At 47.9% G+C, this 10,355-nt stretch overlaps 1 protein-coding gene, 1 long non-coding RNA gene and 1 other non-coding gene across 3 annotated transcripts; 1 reads left to right on the top strand and 2 right to left on the bottom strand.

The window, feature by feature from the left end:
• Positions 1–308: 308 nt before the first annotated feature.
• Positions 309–511, bottom strand: LOC114229233 (small nucleolar RNA SNORA74). The gene has a single exon (XR_003615312.2). It is a non-coding gene; the product is annotated as a small nucleolar RNA SNORA74 (small nucleolar RNA).
• Positions 512–4,363: 3,852 nt separating this feature from the next.
• On the top strand, positions 4,364–5,349 carry LOC114229228 (mitoregulin). Its single transcript, XM_054728152.1, has 2 exons — positions 4,364–4,707; positions 5,271–5,349. The coding sequence occupies exon 1, from the start codon at positions 4,402–4,404 to the stop codon at positions 4,570–4,572; it is 171 nt and encodes a 56-aa protein (XP_054584127.1). The 5' UTR covers positions 4,364–4,401; the 3' UTR covers positions 4,573–4,707; positions 5,271–5,349.
• A 717-nt stretch (positions 5,350–6,066) lies between these two features.
• LOC129151856 (uncharacterized) lies at positions 6,067–10,087 on the bottom strand. The gene is made up of 3 exons (XR_008558552.1): positions 9,842–10,087; positions 6,565–6,620; positions 6,067–6,093 (listed from the first exon to the last, which is right to left on the bottom strand). It is a non-coding gene; the product is annotated as an uncharacterized LOC129151856 (long non-coding RNA).
• Between the last annotated feature and the right edge of the window lie 268 nt (positions 10,088–10,355).

Here is a 10,355-nt window from a genome sequence, read left to right as displayed (position 1 = left end):
CCCCTGGGATGTGGGGGGGGGGGGGGGGGGAGGCGCGAGAGCATGGCGAGGTCATGTGGCTGTGATCCCATCACCCTGTCATGAAAAGTGTAGTCCCCTGATGCATGGCTGATCCTAGTAGATGCCTCCCTCCATTTCCATCCTAAGAGAATTGCAGTTCTGTTCAGACATTGGACCAGATGCATATTCACTGGCTGCCTGGGTGAGCCAGGCTGGCTGGGGTGCAGGGAAGGGTGGGTAAAGGTCACTTGTCCTTTGGGTGGGTTGAAAATGCTATTAGAATCATTAAGGCTTAAACATTTTGTGTGTGTGTGCGCTCCCACACTAGAATTAAGCAGCCAAAGTGATGCTCAGCTCGCTCTAAAGAAAGCACAGTTCTGCTGTGCACCAGTGCCAGATGGCACCAGAACAGTGAGGGAGGCAACTGGAGGAAGAAGACAGGATATTCCTTTCCCAGGAGTGGGACACCATCACAGGCATGATTCTGTCTGGACAGCTGACCACTGCTGGAGCCCTTAAGGCTTTTAGACACAAGAGTGACGTGATCTGATTTATATTTTTTAAAGATCACTTTGACTTGTATTTTTATGTTTATATTTTTTAATAACTTAATTTTTTCACTTAGGGTTGAAATATTAGTTTCAAGTGTACAGCATAGTGGCTAGACACGTATATAACTTACAAAGTGATCCTCCCAATAAGTCTAGTACAGGGTCTCTTTTAAAACGGTATTAATCTTATTCATGAGGGCTCCACACTCATGATCTAATCACCCTCAAAGGCCCCCACCATTTATTTATTTTTAATGGAATTTATTGGGGTGACATCCTATCTAATAAAGAGGGAATATGCTAATTGACCCCCACACCATAGCAAAGATGGCGGCACCCACAGCTAATAAGGAGGGAATATGCTAATTAACTGCCACACCCTCAAAGATGGCAGTGCCCACAGCCACAAGATGGCGGCACCCAGTTCCCTCAGCCCCTCAGCCACCCAGGGCCAGCCCGAGGCACAGGCAAGCCTTGGATGTTGGCTGCCCAGCCGCCCAGGGCCACCCGAGGCTCAGGTAAACAGGGCCGGCTAAGGCTTGCGCTGCCGGCAGTGGCAGCAGCAGAGGTGTGATGAGGGCATCACCTTCCCCTGATTGCCGGGTTGCCTCCTGCCCCTGAGGCTCCTGGACTGTGAGAGGGGACAGGCCGGGCTGAGGGACCCCCCCACTCCAGTGCATGAATTTTCATGCACCAGGCCTCCAGTTGGTTAATAAAATAGTATGGTTTACAGGTGTATACTTCTATAATGCATCATCTGTATATTGTACTGTGTATTCACCACCCCAAGTCAAGTCTCCTTCCATCACCATTTGTCCCCCTTTTACAGTCTTCTACCACCTTTCACCCCCTCCCCTTGGGGCCCAATCTGTCTTTAGCATCTCCCTACTTAATTCAGTTTTGCCTCAATTATGCAAATAGATGTCCTTAGAGGGGCTGGTCAGGCCCCCAGTGAAGAGTCAAGCTCCACCTATAGTCTCCCTTTCATGGCTGGGTTCTTTTTCTTTCTACTTGTTTATTTAATTTTATTGGGGTGACATCCTATCTAATAAAAGAGTAATATGCAAGTTGACCATCACTCCAACACACAAGATGGCTGCTCCCGTGTGGTCAAAGATGGCTGCCCCCATGTGGACACAAGATGGCCGCCACAAGATGGCCAGCAGAGGAGGGCAGTTGGGAGGGATCAGGCTGCAAGGGAGGGCAGTTGGGGGCAATCAAGCCTCCAGGGGAGGGCAGTTAGGGGTGACCAGGCTGGCAGAGGAGGGAAATTGGGGGTGACCAGGTCTGCAAGGGAGGGCAGTTGGGGGGATCCAGGCCTACAGGGTAGAGCAGTTGGAGGGACCAGGCCTTCAGGGGAGGGCAGTTAGGGGTGACCAGGCCTGCAGGGGAGGGCAGTTAGGGGCAAACAGGCTGGCAGGGGAGCAGTTAGGCATCAATCAGGCTGACAGGGGAGTGGTTAGGGGGTGATCAGGCTGGCAGGCAGAAGCAGTTAGGGGCAATCAGGAGTGCAGGCAGGCAAGCAGTTGGGAGCCAGCAGTCCTGGATTGTGAGAGGGATGTCCCAGATTGGAGAAGGTGAAGGCTGGGCTGGGGGACACACACCACCATGCACAAATTTTGTGCACTGGGTCTTTAGTTGGTTAATAATCTCAATGTAAGAACTTTCAAACCTGTAGAGAATTTTTATGACTTTATTTGAGCTGTTAACATAAGAAAACATTCAAACCTGTAAAGAATTTTGTAAGTTTATTTGAGCCAAACTGTCAACAATTGCCAGGAAGCAGAATCTCAATGTATTGAGATAGTGTTCCAGAGAATGGCAGTTTTTCATCTTTTTTTATACATTAGAATCAAAGGAGGATTACATGAAATCCATTGGTGATAGATTAGGGAGGGGAAGAAGCAAAGGGGGCGGGGAATCTCTGGGACTGGATAAAAAGTAAAATGATAGACATATACTTCTTTCACATAGGGGGGTACATGATAGTTAACAGTCAACAATGAACAAGGTAACAGTAACAGTGAGGGAATCTGCAGTCTTCATCCTGGAGCCCTGGTGCATTGGTTGTGCCCTGAGGGATCCAGAAAAAGGGAAGTTACAAGTTACCCAGAGATTCCAACGATATGCTATCATAGATGCAGGAGAAGACAGGCTTAGTTAAGGTAAAGATTGATTTTTGTCAGGGAAGAATCTAGCCTAGGATATGACTGCCTGCCATAAACTTCTGTTAGTTAAAAAGTTTTAATTTCAGACCATCCCTTGTGGTTACTTTAGGTCTCTAGAGTTTGCAAGGCCACCACGCAGGCCTTCCCTGAGTTAGCCAGGTTAGCATGTGGCTTCTTTATGTCTGCAGAGCCAAACTGATGACAATTGCTGGGAAGCAAAATCTCAAGGGATTGAAAAAAATGCTCCAAAGAATGGCAGTTTTGCAGTTTATTTTATACAAACCAAAGAAGAAAGTGTAAGAGGGGTGTTACCTGAAATTCACTGGTGTAGATTAGGGAGGCAGGAGAAAACAAAGCATAAAACTCTCAGATTGGATAATAAGCAAGACAGAGAGACACATACTTTCCTTTTCTTATTTAAAAATATTTTTATTGATTTCAGAGAGGAAGGGAGAGGGAGAGAGAGACTGAAACATCAATGATGAGAGACAATTATTGATCTGCTGCCTCCTGCACGCCCCCACCTGGGATCAAGCCCGCAACCCAGGCATGTGCCCTTGACTGGAATCAAACCTGGGACCCTTCAGTCCGCAGGCCAATGCTCTACCCACTGAGCCAAATCGGCAAGGGGCATACTTTTCTCTTTTACATTGGAAGGTGCAGGACAGTTAACATTTACAGCACATATAGTGTGCAGGGAGCAGATAACAATGTAGGGTTCTGTGGCCTGTGCTCAGGTAGAAGGTTGTCCCCTGAGGGGTCTGAAAAAAGGGAGTTTCTCTGATATTCCAAAGGTATCTTATCTTAGATGCAAAAGACACTAGGCAGGCTCACTTCCTGTAAAGTTTGACCTTTGTCAGGGAAGCTACAGGTCTAGGGCGAGTCTAACCCCCATGACTCACTTTTATTGGGGATTTTTAAGTTCAGACCAGTGGTTACTTTTGGTCTCTGAATCTGTAAGACCCACCATGCAGGTCTCCGCTGAGCTTGTCAGGTTTGGTGTGTGACCCCTTTTTTTGTCCACACTGACATTATATAGGTTTCAAGTATGCAGTTCTGTAATACATCATCTGTCTATTGCATTGTGGGCTCACCACCCGTAGTCTAGTTCACCTCCATCACCATATATTTGACCCCTTTACCCTTTTCATCCTCCCCGACCCTGGATTCGTTTTCCATTGCTGTGTAACAGATTACCAGAACTCTCAGGGGTCAGGGGTCCAGGCACGAGGTCCTCCATTAGGGTCTCACAAGGCTACTGGGAAGAATCCAGGCTGGACTTCGCACCTGGAGGCTGGGCTGGGGAAGAATCTGCTTCCCAGCTTACTCACGTTGTAGGCTGTGGGTTGTAGGACAGAGGCTCCAGCTTTTGGCTGGGGCTGCCGCCGTTCCCTGAGTCCTCATCGGTGCTTTGCTATTTGAGCTTCTCCAGCATGCCTGCTTACTTCATCCAGCCCCAGGAGAGTCTGCAGCCTGGTAAGGAGTTTTGTGTAACGTAAAGTGATCACAGGAGGTCCCTGCAAGTTAAGTCAAAGATTTCGGTCCACGCTCCCTCCCGGTGCAGGCGCTGCAGGGCCGTCACCGCGCAGCAGGTGGCGCCGGGCTCGCCTCCTCCGCCCCCGGGAACGCGCGCCTTGGGCCCCGCCCCGCGCCGTAGGCCCTTCCGCGCGCCGGCGGCCGCGATGGCGGACGTGTCCGAGAGGAAGCTGCAGCTGTCCGTGCTGTTGGCCTTCGCCTCCGGGGTGCTCGTGGGCTGGCAGGCGAACCGGCTGCGGAGGCGCTACCTGGACTGGAGGAAGCGGAGGCTGCAGGACCAGCTGGCGGTGATGCAGAAGAAACTGGACCTGGCCTGAGCGCGGCCGTGGGCCCCGCCGCTCCCGCGCGCCCACTTCGCTGCGCTCCCACCTCGCCTTGCCCGCGCGGGGCCTCCAGCCTGAGCCAGGCGCCCTCCCTTCCCGCCCGCCGCGCCAGGCTCCCCCGCAGTGCCGGTGAGCGGTGCTTACAGTGGCTCTAAGTCCAAGGGAGACTTGGGAGTGGGGCGGGTGTCTGGGGCAGCTCGCAGGAGGTGGTCTGCTCCCGCGGACACCCAAAAGAGGAGGGAGCTGTGTTTTCCCCAGTAACTTGCACTGGTGTCTTAGTTCATTGCGTGTGTTTACTGGGAATTCCTTACCACGTGCAATGTCGCCGCATTCAGCTTAAAATGTAAATACTGGGAAAAGCGAAAGGAAAAGAGTGGACCGAGATGTCCCTGCCACCCTTTCATCAGTCTTTGCAGCAATGTCCTTGTTAGCACCATAGTCCTTGCGTTCGTATTTTGTACTCTCCAGTCGGGGTCCTTGGGTTATTGGCAGCCTGGCAGAGTGGAAAGGGAGAGGGCCTGAAGTCAGGAGTCTTGCACCCAGTCCTGGCTTTTTCATCGGAACTGTGCAGGCGCTCAGGGTGTCCGTTTTCTTACCTGTAACACCAGAGCTTGTAGTTCATAGTTTAACTTCAGGATAATTTGAAGTTAATGTTTATTTCTCTCTTTTTTTTCTCTTTCTGTTCCCAACAGGTTGTCGAAGATGGATAGAAATCATTTGTCCTTACACTTTATGAATCACTTTTATTTTTAAAATAAAATTTTAAACATCTTTAAAACTTTTATTAAAAGAACAAGGGGTATCTTGCCTGCCATGCATTTCACTGCATCAAGAGATCTGCATGCTCTAAACTGATATATTAGCATTTTTAAGCAGATACCTTGTTTCTTAAGGAATCCATGCTAGTTCCGTGGCACAACTGCAAAGCAGAGTTGGCCTGGGTATGGTTATGAGTCCTTTTGGTCAGTTTTTGTTTTTTTGTGTGTGTTGTTTTTTTTACTGAACCTGATCAGGAAAAAAAAAAAGGCTGTGTAGAAATAACTGAGGTAAGAGTGATGTATGTAAGACATTTGCACTTTCAGGAGCATATGGAATGTGCATGTGAAGGAGAAACCCTCTTGAATACAGCTTAGTGATAAATCCAGACTATATGTAAAAATCAAGAGTGAAGGACCAAGTCCCTGGTTATTGTGGATTTGCAAGAGGTGTTTTCTAGAACACTGCTCTTGCTTGTTCCTGTAAAGATTAATTTTTTGTCTTAGCCAATTTAATAGCAGCCCCATGTTAACACAGGGAAATTCAGAAAAGTTGTTTCCACAGAAAGCTTTATTTTATTCATTTCCCTGGAGTCATTATGCTTTGTTAGTTCCAACCTTATGTTCAGTCTGCGAATGCAGTACTCAAGGACTGGCGTGCAGGTGCTGAGAGCTCTGTCCCATCTGGGCTGCAGTTTGCTGAAATGTCCTAGTCACCATTGTTCATTCCAAGTTACCAAGAGGCTCCGGAGCTGAGGCTCTTGGACACAAGGCAAGTTTCTTAAGGCACATGGTGCCCCCTGACTGTTGGCGTTTCCCATTACGTACGTGGAACCCCCTGACACACTCATCTCCCTCTCCTGTCTCACCTCAATGTTCTGTCATCCCTGCCCCTCTGGGCATGTGCTGCTCACCCCCCTTGTCCTATCTAGGTGCTTATGTAGTTTCAACCACCCATGCCACTCCTAATCGTTCTCTCATTTTCTGCTTACTGGCTCTGTGTCCCCAGATCTGTCACCATTTCTCCTCTAGCCACCTACCCCTGGCCCTACATAAATGTGTGTTGGTTTTTCCCTAAAAACATTGTCTCACGTGGAGATGTGACTTTTTCCATGGTAGCAAAAATTGGCAATGAAAAGGTTGAGAGAAAGGTTATGATGCCATTCATGTACCTTGGAAATAAACTGTTCACTCACGGAAATACATATTTCAGCAGCCCCCCAGCCCTTACTTGCAATTTCGATGATGATGCTGTTCCAGGACTCACAGGAATAAATGCTTGTAACTCTGAATATGGAACAAAAATATGTATAATTGAAGTCATTTTTCTACCTGAGGTGAACAAGTGTAATATACTTTTTTTCATCACTGTTCATATTTACACATTTATGTGGGGGGGTATTGTTTTCTTCAACATAGAGTTAAACTATATTCATTTCCATTTAAAATAAGCACATCCCTTGCCCAGTTGGCATGGTTCAGTGGTTGAATGTCAGCCTATGAACCTGGAGGTCACGGTTCAATTCCCAGTCAGGGCATGTGCCCGGGCTGCCAGCTCAATCCCCAGTGTGGCGCATGCAGGAGGCAGCCAATCAACGATTCTCTGTCATCATTGATGTTTCTATCTCTCTCCCCCCTCTCCCTCTCTCTGAAATCAATAAAAAATACATATTAAAAAATAAAATAAGCACATCCCTATAAATCAGATACAGGACATATTTAAAATAAATAAGGATTTCATAAATGGGTTGTCTTTTTTTTTTTTTTTGCTTACCTCTTACAAGATCACTTAGAAGTAGTGATTTAGTAATCCATTTAAAATATAGCATTTACCACATTATCATTGATTACAAGCATTTTTAATGGAAATACTTATGTCCTGCTATTCAAGTGAACTTACGTATTATGAGCCATAATGGAGAAATTAATTTAAAGTAATGACATGAGCTACAAAAAGCAGATGGTACCAACTTGACCAGGACATGAACAAATAACCATACCCTGCTGGTAGAGAATAAATCAGGACAAGTTTTGGAGAACAGACAGTATCTACTAAACCTGAACATACAACATGGCCTGTGGCCCAGCATTGAGCACATGTGTTCCCACTGTGTACATATGTAAACAGTAGCACTAGGTTGTAGTAGCCCTAACCTGGAAACTACCCACTGTCCAGCAACAGCACAAGGAATGAGTCTTAGTCCATCACAAACTACAACCTCACACAGCGATACAGGTGCATCTCACGAACATGTTGAGGGGAAGCTGGTTATGTTCTGAATCCTAATGTGAGTCATGTGACATGGGGATGTGTTCAATGTGAAAACTGAGGTGGGCGCTTGTCATTTTAAATTATAGTTGAAGAAAAGTACACAAACAGCATGTGTTGTTGGGCCTGTGGACTCATTGTGTGTGGTCCTGAAGAAGTATGGTGTGTGGTCCTGAAGGAGCTTAGGGGCTCCTCATGTGAAAGGTGAGCTCGGATCCTCACTCTTACTTAGTGTAGTGGAGCGTGGGAATGGATCCAGTCCCACTTGGGGAAATGTTACTACAGTCTGAGAGTAGATGTAAAATGGGGATCATATTTATTCGCTCACAGGCTTGCTGTAGAACAGAGTCCCCATCCTCACAGAATTCAGGATGGCCACGTGCAAACCTAGAATGAAAAGTCAGCAACACCCCACGTGGCCAAGAACTAGAAACTGCCCTTGGAAAGGAGCCTATGCAGCAGAACCATGAGTCCCGCCAGGGCAAAGAGGAAAGCTGTCCTTGCGGTTAATTTAAGAGTTTAAGGTGCTTAAAATAGTATCAGGTTGATTTGGCATCTGAAGCTACTGGCATAACACCGAGCCCCCGCAGTCACGTGGCAACACAGACCATGGAACCCTGGGCCCTGCGGTTTCCAACGCCGGGGGAACCCCCAGACCCCACCCCTGCCTCTGGGTGCGGGTTGCAGACGACCACGTGCGCGGGGCTGAGGGCTCCGGCCCGCGGTGGCGGTGGCGGGGTTACAGGACACAGGACCTCTTCGCATGAAGTCTCCCGCAGCACACGCAGCGTCGGGCTGTGTGGCGGGCGCCCGCTGATTGCGTCACCATGTGACGTCACCTAGAGGGGCCGCTCAGGCGGTTTCCCTGAAGACGGGCGCGGGCCCAGCTCTGAGACCAGGACGTATAGGCTTGGCGGCCACGCGACTCCCCGCAGCCCCTGCAGCGCGGCCGGAGCTGAAGCTGCAGGTCTGTCTGGCTGTCGCGGGGCTCGGGCAGTGCGGTGCCCCGGCGCTGGCCGCGCCCTGAATCCAGGGAGCCCCCCTGACCCACGGGCCTTCCCGGCTAGATCGCTTCCCTCCCGCATCCACCAAACTGGGTCTGACCCTCATCCTCCCCACCAGATCCCAGGGGCCCAACCTCCCAAATGGTGACCTTTGACTCTGTGCCCTCACCCTAACATTTCAGTCTCCGAACCTAACACCTCCCTTAAACCCCTCACCTTTGAATCTAATCTTTTAATTAACAGGAGCCATTGCCAACCACACCTGGGCCTAACACCACTCTCCACTCTCCAGTCCCCTTTCCCTCAGCCTTCCTCATGGAAGCTGCTATTGCTTCCCGGGAACTCAAACGAAATAGGATTAATGAAAGAAGAATATGTCCGAGCAAAGACCTTGAACTAAAGAAGAGATAAAATAACTAATATACATGAGAAAAGTTAACTTAAAAGGTAACCAAGTAATTGCAAAGGAAAGATACATGGAACATTTAAAAAATCACAGTATTCAGTGCTGGAGAGGGTGTGATGAAACATTCACCTGATAGCACTGCTCGGAAGTATAGGGGGACAGCATTTCTGGAAACAGTTTGACAAGATGTAGCAAATATTCAGGTTCCTGGGCTGGGATGATTAAATTTCCAGGAATTTATCACACATAATAATCAAAAAGTTGGGCCAGATATTAATGTATAAAAATGTTCATCACAGTGTCACTCTTTAAAAAATATATATAATATATATATATTTTATTGATTTCAGAGAGGAAGGGGAAGGAGAGAGAGGTAGAAACATCAATGATGAGAGAGGATCATTAATTGGCTGCCTCCTGCATGCCCCCTACTGGGGATCAACCCCCAACCCAGACAAGTGCCCTTGAGCAGGATGGAACCTGGGACCCTTCAGTCCGCAGGCTATATCCACTGAGCCAAACCGGCTATGGCACAATATCATTCTTTTTTTTTTTTTAATATTTTATTGATTTTTCAGAGAGGAAGGGAGAGGGATAGAGAGTAGAAACATCAATGAGAGAGAGACATCGACCAGCCGCCTCCTGCACACCCCCTACCGGGGGATGTGCCCGCAACCAAGACACATGCCCTTGACAGGAATCAAACCTGGGACCCTTCAGTCCGCAGGCTGACGCTCTATCCACTGAGCCAAACCGGCTATGGCACAGTATCATTCTTAATAGAAAAGACTAGGTACAACTTAGTGTAAGCACAGAAAATAGGCCTTACCTTTTCTTTGCTGTGGCCTTTCACAATTTATGAGAAGCACCTGGAAGTTAAACTTCAAGATTGTTGGCTTCTCTGTTCAAACTGCAGGACAAGATAAGGTACTCTCAAAGCTACATTCTTGCATTCCCTTCCTCCCTGCTGTTTTCACAACTCATGGATAATTTGAACCCAGGAGTCTCTAGTTAGTGGAAAGTTTCCTGCCCCTCCCTTTCAGACAAACCTCTTTGAACCCTTAGGAACTCTTGTTCTAAGCTTGTTTTACAGGCTTGGGCAAAATGCTAATAAGACATGTCCTTAGGACATCTGCTAGGCTCCTTTCCTGGAAAGCAAACAAACTGTAACCTTTTAAGAAAACCCTCCCCCCATCTGTTCAACTTCAACACAATCCCCTTCCCTTCCTTGTTGCTTAGCAACAGCAACTGCTTAAAAATGGAAAGCTCTCTTTGTTTACTGCCCTGTGTTGAGTAGCCTTTTCCTCCCTTGTAAAATAAATTTCCTCCTTGCATCGATCTCT

The sequence above is a fragment of the Eptesicus fuscus genome, chromosome 16 (assembly GCF_027574615.1).
Source record: "Eptesicus fuscus isolate TK198812 chromosome 16, DD_ASM_mEF_20220401, whole genome shotgun sequence".
NCBI lineage: Eukaryota > Metazoa > Chordata > Mammalia > Chiroptera > Vespertilionidae > Eptesicus > Eptesicus fuscus.
The sequence above is the reverse complement of the archived record's forward strand: the minus strand, read 5'-3'. Positions and strand labels throughout refer to the sequence as shown.

What these genes read in the sequence shown, in the direction of transcription:
- LOC114229228 (XM_054728152.1), top strand. Translation starts at nt 4,402, where the DNA reads ATGGCGGACGTGTCCGAGAGGAAGCTGCAGCTGTCCGTGCTGTTGGCC.